The 20,617-nt window shown below is 36.1% G+C and overlaps 2 protein-coding genes across 4 annotated transcripts; one reads left to right on the forward strand and one right to left on the reverse strand.

Annotated features, from left to right (window-relative positions):
- Positions 1-180: 180 nt before the first annotated feature.
- Positions 181-16,815, reverse strand: pls1 (plastin 1 (I isoform)). 3 transcript variants are annotated; one of them, XM_065269392.2, is made up of 16 exons: positions 16,442-16,815; positions 10,091-10,198; positions 9,338-9,498; positions 8,950-9,079; positions 8,395-8,527; positions 8,175-8,256; positions 7,757-7,922; positions 7,455-7,597; positions 5,447-5,542; positions 4,664-4,856; positions 3,850-3,928; positions 1,883-1,997; positions 1,412-1,545; positions 1,209-1,332; positions 900-1,024; positions 181-789 (listed from the first exon to the last, which is right to left on the reverse strand). In XM_065269392.2, exons 1-16 carry the CDS (start codon positions 16,515-16,517, stop codon positions 651-653), a joined length of 2,004 nt encoding a protein of 667 aa, XP_065125464.1. In that variant the 5' UTR covers positions 16,518-16,815; the 3' UTR covers positions 181-650. The 3 variants fall into 3 exon arrangements, with proteins under 3 accessions (XP_065125464.1, XP_065125484.1, XP_065125456.1); XM_065269412.2 differs by lacking the exon at positions 16,442-16,815 and adding an exon at positions 14,264-14,401; XM_065269384.2 differs by lacking the exon at positions 16,442-16,815 and adding an exon at positions 10,890-11,001.
- A 1,358-nt stretch (positions 16,816-18,173) lies between these two features.
- On the forward strand, positions 18,174-20,389 carry chst2a (carbohydrate (N-acetylglucosamine-6-O) sulfotransferase 2a). The gene has a single exon (XM_065269424.2). It carries the CDS (start codon positions 18,763-18,765, stop codon positions 20,155-20,157), a length of 1,395 nt encoding a protein of 464 aa, XP_065125496.1. The 5' UTR covers positions 18,174-18,762; the 3' UTR covers positions 20,158-20,389.
- The last annotated feature ends 228 nt before the right edge of the window (positions 20,390-20,617 follow it).

Genomic DNA, 20,617 nt, shown 5'->3' on the forward strand with positions numbered 1-20,617 from the left:
GTTACAAACCTGTAAAAAATGACTTTGTTCTGATGAACACAAAGGAATTTATTTTAAAGAATGTTTGTAACCAAACCGTTCCTAGGCCCCATTCACTTCCATAGTAGAAAAAAAAGAATATATGGAAGTGAATGGGGCCAATGAACGGTTTGGTTACAAACATTCCTCACAATATCTTTCTTCGTGTTCATCAGAACAAAGAAATGTATACAGGTTTGTAACAACATGAGAATGAGTAAATGATGATATATACTGCATATATAGAGGGGTACCTTTATTTAAGAAATGTAAAAATATTCAACAATTTACAATCTGGCTTCAATTTATAGAATCACTTTAATGAGTCAATGGAAATGAAAAACATTTACAAGGATTCACAGTTATTAAGGCAATAAAGAATGTCTTTAAATAATCTTACGTCTCTAAGCAGTATCTCAGCCAGCAGAAATGAAATGATTAGTGCAGTCATTGTGCCATTGGGAGAACGCTTGAATTAATGCATGGCAAATTCATCGAAGGCAAAGGCCTGGAGATATATTGAAAAGAAAGTAAATGAGTTTGGGAAATGCAAAAGAATTTTCGGCTCGACGGAAAGTGCAGGGAAGAGAAAGTGCAATAATGAGCATTGTGCGACGTCCTCCTTGGAAAGGTCAGCCATTCACTTTGTTCAGGCCTCTTCCCATAAGGCATGCAAACACTGTCATCACCATCTTGGGGTTGACCTCCACAAGGTCATCGGGCAGGGCGTACACCTTAGCTCCGATTTTTCGCGCCACAGAGATCGCGTATCTGCGAGTGGGAGACACAGATACGGAGAAGGTTGCCGGTGGCGAGACAAAAGGCAATCTGGCGTCAGATGTGTATCTGGATAATTTACGAGGAACTGTGGAGGAACTTACTTTGCATTGTTTAGTTTGTCCTCTGCGGTCAGGTCTCCGGTTTTCACCATCTCGTATTTGATGGTTTTGGGCATGATGGTGTCTATCAGATCGATCACTGGCAAACTGGTGCTGATTGATTTGTCCTGAAATGATGAATTGAGGGGAATTTATATCGAGAGTTCCTGTGACCTGTATAACTCAGCATTGCGTTTGCAGTGCAAAAGGTTATGGGTTCGAACACAAATACTGATAACAATAGCTTGTAATGCACTGTAAGTCGCATAAAAGCGTCTAAATATAAAATGCATAAATATCTGGTTCACTCACCTTGAAGCTGTTAATGTGCGAGTCTTTCTGCCCCTCTTGCAATGTGCTGTTCACCCAGTTGATAATGACTTGGTCGCTGACTATTTCCCCTTCACCGATGTCAGACAGGACCTTCAGTGTGTATCTGCGAGGGATTCATAAGAAATAGGTCATTTTTTTCTGTTTACAATATGCAACACAACAAACTGATTTTAAATAAGTACCTTCTCATAAGTTGCCAAACCAGTGCAAGAGTGTGCATGGGACTTCCCTCATTGATATTCTCTCCTCCGATTCCTACTAAGGAAAACTTTGCTTCCTTTAAACCCAGCGCAACTGCATAATTACAGTTCTCAAGCTACAAAACAAACATAAATCAGCCAAATTAACATTACAAGTTCATTCAACCCCAGCAAAAGCAGCACTTCATACATACATATCATTTTTTAAGGAGTACAATGTGCATTTTAAAGTCTGAACTGAAATAGTTGATGCCCTGAGGCAGCTCTGTGTAAATCATTTCAGAAATTCAACATGTTTTAGTGCAGAGACATTTCATTTGGTGTCAAAACCTAATAATGGTTTATATTATTGACTGATTGGTATTGTAAAATTGGACAATGAATGTCATCCATTTCTTTCGCCTCAGTTATTTACCGTATTTCTAAAATATTTACACCCAGAGTTGTACGAACCTTCTTCATGTTGGAGCCCAATATAGGATAAGGTGGTTTATTGACTCTAGCCCAGTTAACAGGTACCTGGATCCTCTCATATAACTGAAGAATGATCATACCATCATGCAGATTACTGCAGAAAAACATTATTGATGTTAATGATAATTACATGTTCTCATCAAATATAGATAAATTCATTGAATGTTGCAGTGCACTGCAGAAATGCTGACGAGTTCAGTCAAGCACAACAAATCGCAAACTGCAACAATTCGTCAGATCTGTGGCCTTTGACTTAGCTCACATGCTCTAACAAGTTAAGCTGGACTTTCCCAAAGGATTTGTCTACTAAATCCTAGTTATTTGACATTTTTACTGGATTCCAAGCAAAGTTGTAGCCAACCATTAAATAGAAAAAAATTCTGAAGAAAATGTGAGCTGTTTAAGATCTACAATGTTCTGGGTGGTTGATAATTTACTACTTGCTAGATAGTTACATGGACCAAGTCTAAAGAGACCATGGTATTATAACAAAATCTTTACAGTATGTAATTTAAAACCCCTGCCATTATGTAATTATTCTTTTAAGGGCTATTTCAGTGTAAGATGAAAAGGCATGTCTAGTTTAATATAACGCCTGTAATTTATCATATTTCTTGACAAAATAATATAATTTAAATAAATTATGGACAATAACATTTGCATGGAGCTGGAAAATGATGTATCCATTTTCTGTGATTTCATTGCTTTTCATGAAACATGACATTAATGTGAGCGATGCTTGACCTATCGAACAACATGCCTACCGCGTAAATTCATTGAAATTATCGATTATGCGTAAGGAGGTAGAGTATTTGCTGGAAAATGATTTATTGAGGCCTAGTTGCAGTCCCTGGTGTTCTCCGTGTCTATTGGTTCCAAAACATGACGGCACATTACAGATTATTGTAAAATAAATGTTGTGACTATACCGGATAGTTACCTGTTACCTCGATTTAGGATTGCGTTGATAACATTCGTTACAAAGCTTGATATGCTGTATGGATACTTCAGAAATATTTGCTTTTGTAACACCACATAACTTTTTGCAATATACAGCGATGCCTTTCGGATTAAGGAACGCTCCAGCAACTTTCCAACGTCTTGTTAAGATTGTTTTATGTGATGTGCCTAATTTCAACGCATATCTCGATGATCTGATGTTGTATTTGTTGAGTTGATAAGAACACATTTGTGTGTTGAGAACTGTATTTGAATGAGCATTTCTTAGCATAATCCATTGAATCTGATTAGGCCATTAGCATCGCACTCAAAAATGACAAAAGAGTTTCAAAATTTTTCCTATTTAAAACTTGACTCTTCTGTAGTTTCATGTACTAAGACCGAAGAAAAATTACTACAAAAGACTCAAGAAGTTGTAAATAGTAAAAATATAAAAAATCTTTGGTCGTTTTTTAGCACAATGCTAATGGTCTAATCAGATTCAATGGATTATGCTAAGCTATGCTAAAAGTGGTATACCACCAGACCCGGAGATCGGTTGAATAGATTCAAAAAGAGTAAACATCAAATATTTAACTCTAGGGGAGCTGGAAAATGAGCATATTTTTGTCCCTGTAAAGGGATAGTTCACCCAAAAGTGGATATTCTGTCATCATTTACTCACTCTCATGTTGTTACAAACCTGTATAAAATTTCTTAGTTCGGATTAACACAAATGAAGATATTTTGAAGAACCAATTAGAAGCCCTGTAGACTTCCACAGTATTTTTTCCTACTATGGATGTCAATGGGGCTTATGGTCGGTTTGGTTACAAACATTCCTCAAAATATCTTTCTTTGTGTTCATCAGAACAAAGTAATTTATACGGGTTTGTAACAACATGAGAGTGAGTAAATGACCTAATTTTCATTTTTGGGTAAACCATCTCTTTAAGTGCTTCAACACTACAGTATAAAATATGCAACAGATGGCTGCATTACACTACCTGTACAAGTGATTGACGTATGGAGTTACACCTAGTGAATTCATCCAGTTTCTGAATGTTCTGTCTTCTCTCGTTTCACCTGCAGAAATAGACAGAAATCATTTATTAGTCATATTTCATTCAAACTGTATGCAGTTTGCTTCTCATGTTTTTGTTATTCCCCCAGCATACTAGACCTTTGTCATAATCAGCTATAAAACCAGGCTGCAGAGTGAATCAATAGTGTTATGGATGGCGGAATAGAGATGATGGCAAAACAATTATTTGTATATCTATGGTTATTCTAAATCAATACAGACAACCAAATACACATAGTATATAAAACAACTACACAATGTTGATATAAATAAAGTTGCTTTTAAAATGTTCTTAATCTACTTATTTCAAAGTAGTCAGAGTCAGAGTGGAGAGAAACATGAAATAATCAGATTAACAGAATGAAAGAGATAAAGAGACACTGAGATAAAGAATATACCCATTCACCCCCAATTACTGCAGTGACATTTGAGGCATTAACACACATTATTCTTTGTCAGCCACAGAGCTCCCCCTGCTGGTCACAGTAAACACTAAAGATACTTGGTGGCTGCATATGCAATAATACAAATTTGGTCTTGCTAAGAATGGTTCAATAAGTAGTTAATTTATAATGAATATTTTGTTTCCCATAATAACAACCAAACAACTAAGTTTTGGTTCCAGACAGGATGCAGGCTCAGATGAGCACCAAAGATATTCCGGCGTCATTCAATATCGCTTTTCCTGCAGAATAGTTTTGGCTAAAGGAAGTTTCCCATCAAATAATGCAGCTCACCCTCAATTTCAAAATCAATGCCATTGTTAGTGGGTCTGTTCAAGGCGGGGTACATGTTGAAAAGATTGGCCACAAAGGCAATGTTGAGCTTATGATTTCCAGCAACAACATCATGGGGACTGACAAACTGTCTGCAGTCCAGACGATCCGCCTGCTTCAACATCAACTCTGCTCGCCTTTCATCATCACGCTCCTGAAAGATATAGTTATTGAATCAGAATAACATTGCCTAAAAGCTGAATGATTTAAAGTGTTGCTCTTAAACAGATGTAGGCTAGTAGACACTGCGGTGTACTAAATCATCATCTGCCACTGTGTGATGAATGAGTGTTTGCACAATAATGATACGATATATGAGTATGACTCCACAAACGTTACATTTTACGCCCCAACACAATATTCTGAGTCTGAGTCACTTCCATATTTTATTTATAAAGATGAAAAATGTCTGTGTTAGGATGATTTCATAATGTTTTATTGGCCTTTATAATGGTTATTTTGCATACACCTCTTTAAGAAGTTTCTTATCAAGTTTGGGTAAGGTAATGCTTAACTGATGCTTAACAGATTTAACAAAACCAGAATTTGACATAAAAAATTAATTTGTTAATGTGTTTTCTTTTGTTCTCATGTTCCCTTTGTTATTTAAGCAATCAATCTTGGGTATCACAAGACCATCTTCTGCTTTATCGGCACTCATTAAGTGACCCAGGAAGCGAATCAACATGTGCACTTTCTCAATAAAAGCCAAAGGTCATTGACCAAACATTCAGACTGACTTACATTCAGACCAGATATGTCAATGTCAATCCTAATCTCATCATCCACGTCTCCTTTCGGTGAGATCTGATTTAGCAGGTGGAAATACGCCCTGGAGTCCTGAGAGCAGAAATTGATTTACACTAACATGCACATGTGGCCAAAAGAAAAAATTATGAATGAAAGGTTATAAGGAATAATTAATTTTTTTCTAGTCTTATTATGAAAACAAGCATGCATTCAGTGTTTATTTACTAGAGTCATTTTCTTCTCATTTTAATCATTTTTAATTTATTGATTTTATTATTTTCAATATATTTCTTTTGCTACCACTGATATTTATGCTTTATTTGTTTGAATTAAATAAATATGTTACTTCAGTTAAACTTGGCTTAAGTGATAATGAATTGTTTTGTGGTCGACAGACCTGAAACTAGGTGTGTGTTTACTGAAAAATAATGCAGACCCTTAAAAATGTGTGTCAACCAATCAGAACGAAGCATCCAACAACCATGTGATATAACTGTGTATATAACATTAAAGGAGAACACCACCGTTTTTCAATATTTTATTATGTTCTTACCTCAAATTAGACAAATTAATACATACCTATATTTTTCAATGCGTGCACTTAAAGGAACAGTATGTAAGAAATTTATATCAATTAATCATAAAATGACCATGATATGTCACTAGACATTAAGAAATCATTTTCATTTCAAATACTTATATCACTGACAAGAGTGGTCCGGCCAGGATATTGTCATTTAAAAAGTGGAGTTGCAGCCCTCAACTGATGTTTATGTTGTCATGTTGTGTATTGGCCACCAGTTGTGTGATTGCAGTACCAGTTTTAGCCACAAGTTTTGTGATTGCAGTACCAGTTTTGGCCACAATCCTACATACTGTTCCTTTAATCTTTGTCTTGAATGTGTTAGCATTTAGCCTGGCCCCATTCATTCCTTAGGATCCAAACAGGGATGAATTTAGAAGCCACCAAACACTTCCATGTTATTCGCATTTAAAGACTGTTACATGAGTAGTTATATAAGTATGGTGGCACAAAATAAAACATGGTGATTTTTAAGGCTATATCGAGCTATATTGTATGGCAGAAGAGCACTTCAACCCTGGCATTCAGAAACATCATCACTCCTGACTACTCCCCCTCTTGCTCAAACCTTTGTCAATATTATTGCACCCGAGGTCGAAGTGCTGCAAACTAAGTGCTCTTTTGTCATACAATATACTTTTTTAGTCACTTTAAAAATTGAATTGCCACGTTTTGTCGTCTTTAAAAAGGGAAAACATGGAAGTGTTTGGTGGCTTCTAAATTTATCCCTGTTTGGATCCTAAGGAATGAATGGTGCTAGGCTAAATGCTAACACATTCACGACGTGCCGAGCCGCCACAGGACAAACATGTCATCATCTGAGACAACATTGTGATGAAACAAACGCTATAGAAGAGTTGAATAGAAACATGGCGGCGCAAAATGGTAAGAAGACCCGTGGTCCCATTCATTTTGTAAGATCATTATACGCCACTAAATATATTTTTAAGTATATTATATTGGATTTCTGTCAAAAGATCCTTCTAAAAGTTACACAATGCACCTTTAAACAACATAAAAGGTCTAATAGAAAATAGTGACCCTGTCTGTGAAAACCCAGCGAAATTCAATGTACTGTATGAGATTTACTGTTTTCTACATAACATTATCCTACATAATGTAAAGAATATTTAGTGAAAATATTACCTTGATATCTTTAATATTGACTAAGGTCTTGTGAAAGATTGAAATGAAAGTTAAATTAATGACTGAAAGCTCCAAATCTCATATTTAGATTAGACTTTAGCCTGGATTTCACATACAGGGTCACAATTAGGATGAATGATAGTATATAGATTTTGATGTATTTCAGTAATATTTGTCCAGTTACATTGGCTCTTTCGTTTACAATCCACATTCCAAAACCTAACCTCTGTCCTGATATGTGACTTAGTAATGGAGAATAGATTGGACATGTACCTTGATATCATCACTGAAGTTTTTGATTGGTTGCCAGCCAGCATTTTTCAGGTGATAGTTGACCCATCGGAGCAAAAGTTCTTCGGGGGACATCGCCATCAGGTGGTCCAGATCTTCGGACTCATCCAGCAAAGCAATAAGAGCTACACACCCAAATGCAGATACGTCACAAATGAAACTTTACAAGCAGGTACAAATCGCTCACGTACACGTACAATTATACTTTTTATTTATTTATGGTGGCAGTAATTACCCTCATTAGATAACAACATGATTACTGAAATAATTACTGAAGTAATGACCTTCATTGCGGGAGATCTCGATATCAGCGAAGAGTCCGATTTTTATGATTTGCCAAAGAAGTCCGAGCACCAGGTGAGGAGTCCCTGCTTTCAAATCCTGAGCATCAATGTTGACCACCGTGCAGCCGATAGCTGAGGCTGAGTTGAGTGCCAACACCAAATTTTCCTGCATTAGAAATAATGGATACATTACGAGTTTATTTGTATTTCTGCATGTTTAATTTGCATCATCAGTTATTTAGCAATGAGAAGCTGTGTAATGCATTGCATTATTAGACATAATGAGAGGTATGAGATTTATAATTCATGTCTTTGTATTCTAGTTGAATACATGTGCCATTAGAAACATTAAGTGGAAGCAACAATGAGGTACTACAGAAGAGATTTTGTTAAATATTTCAAAAGTGAGAGTGCTTACGTTCATGGTGAATGGAGTGGATTTCTTTGTGTTGATGACCCGCTCATCTATAGTGTCTGCCTGGGAAAGGTTTATCATTTTGCTGCAGAATGATGACCAAAACGTTGTTACTCATCAGTAACCGTAATGAATAATTCATTAATAGCCCAAAGTATTTCACAACATAACGAACAAGAAACACTTCAGGGAAGAGCTGCATCACAGCTGTTTCTTATATTACCATAGCAATATTCCATCTTTAACAGATTTAAATAGACTGTCGGTCTCTGGGTCCATTGGGATGAGATGTGTGCAGTCTGGATCTTTTGCCAAGGCTTTATTGATCCAGTTCACGAAAGCTACTTTTTCTTCATCTGAAAATCATTTAAAGACATCACATTAGTGAAATGGCAAGGCAAGTTAAGAGACATTTGGTCTACATGTATCAGAGGTTGTTAATTCACTTTTTAATCTCATTTCCAACAATTAAAACAAGGTTCGCCGCTGTGTGCTGTAGCGGTGGGAAATTTAATGAATTACAGCAGGAATTGCTCAGAGACAATCTCGGATATTTTGAGGAATATCATCATGTGCAATTGTTTGTGATAAACCATTAGCTGGGGGATATGTTAATGTTAATATGTTAGCAACTATCCAATGTTTAGAATATTTGATATTAAAATAACAAATCATTTTTAATGTATCCTTATAAATTTATGGGCAACATGAAAAATAAAATTTTCTTTTGCATAATGTGATGTTGTATTTCCAAGGGCAAGAAAAAAAATATAAAGACCTGAATAGGAATGTTGTGTTCCTTCACTTGAATTTTTGGATGTTCCACCAAACGATCGAATCCCATCACGCCTGGAGATGCACTTGCGGAAAGTCTCTCTTATTTCTTTACTTCTTAGCTCCTGGAAGATCTGAAAAATGAAGTGAGATGATGTTTGTGAGATGTCTGTATAGCCACGTAGTAACTTGTGCTTATGCACCATATCTAAATGTTTACGAAAGCAAGATTTAACAGCTTTATATGGTCTACTTTTAAAGTTATTTTTGATAGCATTACAGTTTAACATGCCCTGTCAGGATTTATGCTTTTTGGCTGTATGCCTACTCTGTCTTTAAGATTATAATCAAAACATTTAAATGTGGTAACAAACAGTAATAGACTGACATACCCCAACAAACTCTTCAAAGCTGATCTTCTCATCTTTGTTGGTGTCACCAGCGATAAATTTCTCCACAATCTCCCGTATCTTGTATCCCGGTAAATGAAAGCTAGCCTCACGAAAGAGCTCCTGAAGCTCAAAGTCACTTACGAAGCCACTGTTATCAATATCTAGGATAAAAGACACTTACTTTTAATAAAAAAACATTTATAGCATCAAAGTTGAAGGAATTATTACAGGCAACCTTTGATACTTGATACTGTAACAATATTATGTGCACCTTGATGTGGTCATAAAAACAGACATGTACAGTATTTTTCTCCTACTGTAAACTGTGGTTATGTTTAAAGCATCACAACCACCAGTCAAAGTCAGGTGATGCAACCACATTTCAAACATTGAAATTTTCAGTGTTATAATTGGGTCTCCACTGTTTCTACATAGAAAATGTGAAAAAGATCAACCCAGTAACTTAGTTTTGGTAAACCATTCTCTGCAAGCATGTGAAAAAATAGGTCATTAAAATTTGGCTCCCCTTCTGATGTCAGAAGGGGATAATTCCGGATCTTTATCTGCACTATCAGCTCATTTGCATTTAAAAGGACACACCCAAAATTGCAAATTTTTGCTCACACCTATGCTATGATACCTTTTCTATATGCTATTTGGGCTAAAACTTCACATAAGTACTCTGGAGACACCAAAGACATATTTTTTACATTTTAAAAAAGTCTTGTGAAATGTCCCCTTTAAAGCACTGACCAATTCTGTCAAAAGCTTCCCTCAGTTCTTCCAGGTCTTCTCGGGAGATCTGTGTGACATTGTTTTCCATGCTGACCTCCTCACAGCACTTCTTACCATGCAAAAGACCTGGAAAAAAGGTCAACATGAAGTGTTGGTTTATTAAACTTTGTTTGTCGTCTGCTAAAAACCACTGCATTCCTTACACAATAAGCAAATTGGTTGCTTCTACAGTTAGAAACAGTTCTTTATGCATTTGGCAGACATTGTTATCCAAAGTGACTGACAGTGCATTAGCTATACATTATATCAGTATCTGTCTTCTCTGGAATTTAACTCGTGATCTTTAGAGCTGCCAATGCAATACTCTACCAACTGAGCCACAGAAACAAATTTTACATTATACTCCATATAAATCAGCATTTTTACAATTATTTTATTATAATCATACATGCAATTTTTTAAGTGACTTAATAGAATTCATGTCCACCGTAAAAAATGATATAATATCAATATATATGTTATGTTACTTTAACCGAACAAATTAAATTAAACAATTTTAACTAAATTGTGTCAACTTAAGTAAAAACTTAAAAAAGGTTGAATTGACTTGCATAATTAAGTTGTTTAATCTTAAACAAGCATTTTTTCAGAGTAAGTTTTAGGACCATGAAGGAGAAAATAAACAAAATTTTCTTCAATATACAATCAATTTTATTAAAAAATCTTGATTTTGAGACAAGCCATTAACATAATAAACTTGACAGATTTCTTTACGATAACATTTATCAATCATGTCCAACTACAAATGGAACAGTACCTGTCTCCTGAACTTCCCACCTCTCTACAAGGCACAGATTTTGCAGGTAAAGGTGTGGATATTTCAAACAAGTCCTCTGCACTGTAATCTGTCCTCTCTCACAGTGCATGCGGAAATCATGTGCTCATAAAGACATTGCAAGGCAAGTCAAAAGACCTTTGGCCTGTATGATGTCTATTAAAGTTGACGGCCTCGTACTGAGACACCTCTGGAGTTAACGTTTAACACCAAATCTAATGCTGTGTCAGCTGAAACTGTCAAGTCATCCACTACTTCCTTACTTCAAAAATATGTGTACTTTAAGCCATGGTTGGACAAACCCAACCACTGGGTTTAAATCAACTGTAAACTTTACACTAAGATTGCATTTGTTAACAATAAGTTAATGCATTAGCCAGGGGCGTAATTTCCACTGGGGACGGGGGGACATGTCCCCCACACTTTTTTTAAATCCAGATTGTGTCCCACCAATTTTAAAGTCAGACAGAGTTAAAAATGTGGCTACTTGTAAACTGTTTTGCGAGTTGATTTTTTTCAGTGGGTTAAAGTTGGACGGACTTTGTTAATATTTTGTTGGTATTTTGGCTGTGTATGGTTCTTGGGATGCTTTTGGGCTAGTTTTTAATGACCATTGGGCTAGTTTTTTAGATGGTTAAAGTTTTTGACTTTATAAAAGATTCTATCAAGTCTTGGTGATTGGTCTATTAAACAATAAAGATATTGATACATCTGTTTCCTGTAGTTTAGTAGCATACTATTATTTTTGCTAAAGGTCATGTTTATTTATATAGCACCTTTAAACAGCATTTTTTGCTGACCAAGCAGTCATAAAAGAATTGGTTAGTATGTAAAACAACAGCATAACCATAAAACCAGATAAAAAATTGAAAACTAAGATTTAACTAACTAGAACTAACAAATAAAAAAATTATAAATAGGCCTGAGAAAAGAGATGTGTTTTCAGAGATGACATAAATAAAGATAGGGAGGAGGAAAACCTAATTGACGGCTCTATCACCTTTAGATAAATCGAGACAATGGAACGGCTAATAATTTGTCAGAGGATGATCTAAGAAAAATGTATCATTACAATTAACTTAATTATTTTCTGTATTTTGTCCCTAAACGTATGTAAATGCAGGAAATGAGATTCAAGTTCAAAACATTTACCCCCATTTTCGTTCCCCCCACTTCTCAAACCAAAGTTACACCCTTGGCATTAGCTAACATGAACTAACAATAACAATACTTCTACAGCATTTATTAATTTATTAAAGTTCATGATAATTTCACCATTTACTATTAAAAGCAAGCGCATTAACATTAATTAAGTACACAAAAATTAAGTTCATTGTAAAGCTTGATTCTGATTGGCCAATCGCAACATTTGCAGGTTTGTTATTCCCAGTTAACAACTGCTCAAAACTAATAACACAAAGTAACCCAGATGCTGCAAATCATTTTGACAGATACAGTTAAATAATACACAAATTTAAATATGTCTTTTATTAACATATGACATTATAAATACAGTACTTAAACCAAATAGTGTCTTATCTTATCTTAAAACCGAAAGTAAAAGGGTTTTCCTGACTGAAGGTCTGCATTCGTTTAAAATATGCAAATCAAATATGTAAAATCAACATTTAATGTTCCTTACCTTACATGTGAAGCAAATGTAATAAGGGGGATAATGTACAGACAACCAGATGTTATTACAGAAATAAGCCCTGACAGTTTGATCATGTATTGTATCACACTGAAGGACCTTATTTCAAGATAACAAGTGAAAGTGACAAGCTTGTCATGTATGCAATGCATACTCAAAATGTGACCTCTGCATTTAACCCATCCTAGTGATGGTAAACACACACTGCAAGTCATGAACACACACCCAGAGAAGTGGGCAGCTATTACAGCACCCAAAAGCAATTAGGGTAAGGTGCCCTGCTTACAGTTGCAACCTGCCGGCCGTGAGCATCGGCAACTCTTAGGTTACAAACTAACCTAACTTGTTAGTTAATGCCTTAATGTTTACTAAGTCTAAAGTGTTACCACATTAACATATTTAGGGTTGTTTCAACTTAAAATGCTGGATTGAACCTTTACTTATGTCAAAAATGAACATTTATTAGGTTAATTCAATTCAATTTGATTTATATAGCCCTTTTCACAATTGTTAATTGTTTCAAAGCAGCTTTACATGAATAGAAAACACAGAATAATTACAACCCAATGACTAGGTTTGTCCATATATTACCTAACCATTGTAACAACACAGTTTTTATAGAGTGTAGAAACACTAATTTACTGACTAAGCTGTAAGAGACACTTTACACTCCAGTTGATTCTTTTGACAACCGTCCATAACTTTGTGACCTAACAAAATGGCTTCACACTTCACCGGTTTCACTGTATTTACATAGCAAGTTTAATTTAGTTTGAAGTTCAGTGGATTACATAAGTGGAACTTTCTTTGAACTTTACTAATAAATCAAGCTTCAGGGCGGTCTGTTTAAGGCATTCTGTGCATTTTATTGGCTTTGTTTAATGGTTTATCTGTGACGAACACACACACACACACACACACACACACACACACACACACACACACACACACACACACACACACACACACGCGCAAACTCATCGAATTTGTTACATCTTTTTAATACGAGTAAAATGAACTGTGTTTAATTGGTGTTGCGAGGTTGATTGGACACAGGAGCAGAATATAAGTAGAGCGATAATATAAGACACGCTCCACCTGAACAGCACATTAGCTTATAATAGCCTCCTAACTCATAATAAGATCTTATCAGAAGGATGGTTGACTGTGAAAAGGAAATCATCACATATAAAGCAGAAAAACGAGCTGAAAATGTAATATCCTATTTTATTTGACTGCCGTTGAACTTACAGAGACGGAACAAGAAACCTGAATTTAAGTGACGTTTTCATGTATGTTACATGAATGTAAAACTTCCCCTTATGAGGATTAACCATGTTTTTTTGTGATAAAATTGTAGAAGGCCAATCATAGCAGTAATCATGTTTTTGGTGGTTTGATTATTATTATTACTATATTATGGTTTTACGACACTAACCATGGTTTAGCTATGGTTTTTGAAAACCATGGATGTCAAAACCATGGTTATTTTGTGGTAACTATGGTTTTACTACAGTAACAATGTAAAAACCATGGTTAATTTTTATAAGGGTCAGCTTGTACAAAGCACTACAATTACCAAAATAAAAAAAAAGAAGAGAAAAGACTAAATTAATCTCCAGAAAAAATATTTCAAAAAGGATTTTTGATTCAATCAACCAGATCACTAAAAGAAACTTAAATAAATGTACATTGGCAGTCTTACCACTCACAAAGCTCCTTACTTCCTGTTTTTCAAGGGATCCAGGTAACAGTCCACTAAAAGATCTCTGAGTAATCCATACCAAAAAAAAAAAACTGTGAACAATAATCTCCTTCACGAGTTTTAAAGGGTCTTTTAAAATATTCTGGCAAAACAAACAGGTGGCAAACCAACAGGATGAACAAACAGGTAAAAATCAACAGTTTCGAGAACCAAGAATGTTTCACTGATATCCAATACTGAGCTCACTTCTTTAAGAGACTCGTCGGTCTCTGGGCTGCCACCTGCATTATTGATTACACTGAAAAGAGGATCAGTTACCACATTACTCACGGCAGAAAGAAGGTTACATATTACACCCATAATTCCTTTTACTTTAATACAATCCTACATTGGTTGATAGTGGACCTCAGAAGCTGTATAGAGGTTACCTGAATGCTCCTAATACGAGTCACTCAAATTTCATAACATGGCATTTGACAGAGGCATATTTGATCATTTTATCTATTATAATAAAATGCAGTTTGAAGTTTACACATCTTAATTATGCAAGCCAATTCAACCTAAAAGTTTTCACTTGTGATAAGTTGACAGAGCTTAGAAAAACAGGTTGAACATTTTTAACTTAATTTGTTAAGATAAAGTACCATAAAAATATATGTTGATATGATATAATTTTTACATATTTTTCAAATTATTATTTGAACATATTTTTACACAAGCAACACCCACCTAGAACATATCATTAAAATGAAGGTTACAGAAGTGCAAATGTTACAACTGACCCCTTTGGTTCCTTGTTGCACATGCTTGAGAAATTTTTAAACATTATAATGTATTACTAGTCTATCTATTCAATATAAGTGGATATTGTTTATCTGTCTATAATAGATAGATATATCCAATCATCTAGCTATCATTTTATTATGTATTGATATGGATACATTTTTTAAAGGGCCACACAATTAAAGAGGCCTGTCAGAGCACATATGTGAACTTTTAGATCAAAATACCATTTAGATATTTTATTATTACATGTTAAAATTGCCACTTTGTAGATGTGTGCAAAAATGTGCCGTTTTGGGTGTGTCCTTTAAAATACAAATGAGCGGATGAAGTGCAAACACTGATCACAATGATGGTGGTTTGTTGAAATTGAAACTCAATTGTGCTGTGAATTATTTTCTCTCTCTCTTTCTCTCTGCACTAAATGGCAGTGCTGTGGTTGGATAGTGCAGATTAAGGGGTGGTATTATTTTAATAAGAGCTCCTTATGACATCATAAGGAGAGACAAATTTCAATGACCTATTTTTTCACATGCTTGCAGAGAATGGTTTACCAAAACTAAGTTACTGGGTTTTTCTTTTTCACATTTTCTAGGTTGATAGAAGCACTGGGGACCCAATCATAACACTTAAAGGTGACATAGAATGATTGAACGGGGTATTTATCCTTGTTCTGTGATGTGACATGTAGACAACATTTTTTTTGTTTGGGTAATGCCTTAGAAGCTTCCTAAAAACCTTTCTCAGATAGCTCTATTAGGGTGGGGGATTTTAATCAAGTGGTTTTGCACCTATTTGGCTTAACTTGCAATCTCATTACTGATTGGCTGACTTTGATGCCACTCTTAAAAAATGTAGCCATTATTTTAAAGTGGAGGGGCAGTAAAATGCCTGTGATGTCATAAGCATCAGATGTTTAGAGATGTTTAGCATGTCTAGCACGTTTTGTATGTTCGTGAATGCGGGTAGACTACCATTATTCAACAAAGACAAGGTAAACATGGTTTTTCATTCTCTGTCCCCTTTAAACATGTAAAAAGTCAGATTTTCATGCCATGGCCCCTTTAAGACAAAAATGATTTCCCTTGGTATTGTAATTACAGTTACATTAACACTGTCAACTCAAGGTTGGATTTGGTGACTTACACACCAAATTTAGAATCGATAAAAAACTTCCATCCAAAATACACATCAAGACTTTCCAGAAATCCCCAGGAGACCATTTTTTGACAGTGAGAAAAAAGCCCACAGATTGCTAGGCCTATACATGAAAAATCCACATACTTAGAATGTGAACTAATGACCCCTACACATATGGAAAGGATTTAAAAATAAGCTGCAAAGCCCCATTTTAAAGAAAAAATAAACTGCAAAGCTAAACAGACCATATCTTACCTTTTTTGGGGTGCTTTGCTTTTTTGGTCCACCAAATTGTCCCCTTTCTTGGGAGTTCTCTTGATATTAGTGCCATTTCTTCTCATGCAGGACAAAATTAAAGCAGCAGACCTTGACTCATCATAAAAAAGTGAAAAATGATGTGAAGTCTGTTCAGCCCATGAACATTGGGTCAAAATAATGACCAGCTGAGCTAATGCCGTACTGGAATGGCCTATCTATTATCCTAATCTGCCTTTAGACACCCATGTCTATCCACTGCTAGTGCATATGTTTTGCATACTACAAGAATGACATTTTTTCTATACTAAAACTTTATTTAATACATGGCTCATTTATACAGAACTGTTCAAAACCCATAGGCCACCATTTCGACATTAGATTTGTTGTTTTTCGCATGGGTATAATGACCATAATTATCTCTCTCTCTCTCTCTCTCTCTCTCTCTCTCTCTCTCTCTCTCTCTCTCTCTTTATTAGAATACAACATGGAAATACACGGAAATTTTTCACGGTTTTCATAAGACTGACATGACACATTAAATTATCATGACACGTGCTATGAACATGACGGAGATTTTATGCACGTTTATGACAACTGTCATTAAGTGTCATTCATTCAATTATGTCATTTTTAATGAAAAGATGACATTGTATGAGGTTGGTATTAACACTTAATGACATTTAAATGACAGTTTAATGTAAGGTTAAGTTTAACCCATAAAGCCAGGTTGTTTCTTAAGTTTGTTTCTGTTATGTCATGTTTATGACAGATTTATTTTATAAGTTATGATGTATTGGTTTATGTCAAGTTGTCATAACAAAGACAATTCAAACAATGTTATCTTTGCACTAAAAATGACATAATTGCACAAATGACACTTAATGACAGCTGTCATAAATGTGCATAAAAGCTCCTTCATGTTAATGACACGTGTTGTGTCATGATTATGAAGGTGTCATGTCATTTTTTATGGTTTTAATTTAGTGTGATGTCGCCTTACACAGAGAGAGAGAGAGAGAGAGAGAGAGAGAGAGAGAGAGAGAGAGAGAGAGAGAGAGAGAGAGAGAGAGAGAGAGAGAGAGAGAGAGAGAGAGAGAGAGAGAGAGAGAGAGAGAGAGAGAGAGAGAGAGAGAGAGAGAGAGAGAGAGAAACCAACAGCAGGTGGCGCTAACTACAAAGAATAGTCACTAAAGCAAGCGCTGGGTGTATAATAGTGGCAAATTTACTATCATTATTTATGTAACAATTTTAAAACTCATCTCAAAGAATCAAAGAATCCCTGGTTTAAATATATTTTACGAGAATAGTGAAAATAGTGCATGCTATTATTAATTGTTCTAATATTGTAATTATTGTATTATTATTAGTTAAATCTCCACCATTATGATTTTAAAAACATTATTTTATAATTTTCACAAATGATCTCTAATCTGTTATAAATTAAAAGATCTCTTGAACATCTTGACAATTAATAAAACAATATTAATGAAAAACAAATACATATTTTACAACTGCATTTCTGAGATTATAGGTTATGCGTGAAGTAAACAAATTCTTGATATATAATAAAGAAAATAATGCTTTCTGACATAAAGCGCCAGAATAAATCACGTTGCTATGGAGCCATAACGGTCCGAGCGACCAGTGGTATTTTTGACGGGCGTAGAGACGAACCAATAACATCGCTAGGAAACGCCTAAACGCTCCTGTTTTTACCAATCGGCGCTTAGAGGAGGAGAGACTTGTGTTCCCTGACTCAGGCTGCTGAATTCGTGCTGTATCAATTTGTTACGGTGTACGCCTGGACAACAAAGCAGAAGCTGGGTACCACTTTAAATGGAGATGCTACGCCTACTTTCAAAATAAAAGGACATAAAAGTTAGACGTTTCTTTTTGTGATCTTAAATAAACGTGCACGCACGTTTAGCGCCATTTTATCACAAGCTCGTTGCCTGGACCCGCGTAACTGTACATCAGCGTTTACCACGGCTGCGTCAGTCAGGATGAATCTCAAGAGGATTTCTTTCGGTAAGATGATCTAAAACAGCTCCATACCGATTTTGTGAGTCAATGTTTATGGGACATGAACACAATCTGCCGTCTTGATCCTAAATGAAACCCTGCGCATTGCAGTGCAGTTTGTTGTCGTTTCGTCTATTTTGGATACGGATATCCCCTCGTCTCCCACGCATCACCCAATCGATACGCGATTACATGGGTTTGGGCCAGATGTCACGCTTTCATCTGTGCCTGTTTGATTACTGCATGTGATACAGTGCAGCTCTGTTTCGGACATCACCGGCTCTCCTGTGTCATAAATGAAAAACAGACCCTACTCACTAAAATTCACACCACCATGGGAGAAAAATGCTGGTTTTGGAAGAAAACACAAGCCTTACACAAGAAGCCACACCAAAATAATAGCCAACCCCGGTATGGTCATGAAAGTGCTACGACGGAAGAAGATAATCCTATTTCTTGCCTATGTTCTGCTGGTGGCTTTGACCATGTTGAACCTGGCTAATTACAAATGGACCAAAGAGCCTCAGCAATGCAACCAGCCAATGCAGGGACTGAATTTCCAAAGCCGATCAGACGTCCGTATATTTTACAAAGCCCCACAAGTAAAGAAAAGGCAGCTCGTGTACGTGTTGACCACTTGGAGATCCGGATCTTCTTTTTTTGGGGAGCTCTTTAACCAAAACCCAGACGTGTTCTTCTTGTATGAACCGGTGTGGCATATTTGGCAAAAGCTGTACCCTGGGGATGCCGTGTCTCTCCAGGGAGCTGCCAGGGACATGCTCCGCTCTCTTTACAGATGTGATTTCTCAGTTTTTCAGTTGTACAACAGCCCCGGGGCAAAGAACATAACCTCTCTTGGACTTTTTGGCGCCACTCTTAATAAGGTCACCTGCTCCTACCCTCTCTGTTCATCATACAGGAAAGATGTAGTGGGGATGGTGGATGAAAACGTTTGTAAAAAATGCCCTTCACAGAACCTGCAAGTGCTGGAGGAAGAGTGTTTAAAATACAACACTATAGTTATCAAAGGAGTCCGCATTTTGGATATTAATATTCTGGCCCCCTTAATGGAAGATCCCAATCTAAATTTGAAAGTAATCCACTTGGTTCGAGACCCCAGGGCGGTGGCCAACTCCAGGATTAAATCTAGACACGGGCTGATACGAGAGAACTTACAAGTCGTACGCAGCAGAGACCCCAAGCATCGTCGTGTGCCATTCATGGATCCAAACCATAAAGTGAACAAAAAGGATGGTTCAGACTATCACTCCATAGGAGCTATGGAGGTTATCTGCCAACAGATGTATAAAACTCTACAAACTGCCCTCTACTCCCCCAGCTGGCTTAAGGGAAAATACATGACTGTACGATACGAGGACCTGGTGGAGAACCCTGTTAAAACTGTTGGGAATGTTTATGGCTTTGTTAATCTTTCAGCCAATCACGACATCAACGTCTTCGTCATGAATATGACCACAGGAACGAACTCCTCCACTAAACCGTTCATCGTATCCTCCAGAAATGCAACACAAGCGGCGAGTGCCTGGAGAACTGTGCTTAACTACCAGCAGATCAGACAGGTGGAGGAGTATTGTCATAATGCAATGTCTCTACTCGGATACCTGCGTGTTCGCACGTCTGCAGAGGCAAAAGATTTGAGAAGATCGTTATTGACAGTGCCCAAAATTTAAAACATTGCCAAAGACATTTAATTGAAGTTACTGTACTTTGCATTTGTGCCGCAGCCTGGTACTCGTTCAAAGCAAACTGTTATTTATGTTCAATGCTTGGCTCAGTGGAATGTATCTGTTTGCATCATACTGACATTTTTGTCTGTCCGTCAAAACAATACTATGTATATGATTTGTCAATAATCATTAAAGCTATGCCAAGTTATTTATTTAATAAAACATTTAGATTTTGCATTGCCTGCGCTCATAATACAAACGAAAGCAGGTTGTGGGATATGTGTATCTAAATAGCAATAAATACACCATCCTATTTTTTTTTTCAAATCAAAAATATATTTTATAGCAGAGCTGAGATGCACTAAGCTTCCTGGCTTTGTCTCTGGGTTAACACACACCTACAGCTTATTAATGCAAAGTTGAATTAGTATAGCTGCATGCTTTTTCCTCAGGCCTTGAGCAC

Source organism: Paramisgurnus dabryanus, chromosome 6 (genome assembly GCF_030506205.2).
Source record: "Paramisgurnus dabryanus chromosome 6, PD_genome_1.1, whole genome shotgun sequence".
In the NCBI taxonomy this organism is placed as follows: domain Eukaryota; kingdom Metazoa; phylum Chordata; class Actinopteri; order Cypriniformes; family Cobitidae; genus Paramisgurnus; species Paramisgurnus dabryanus.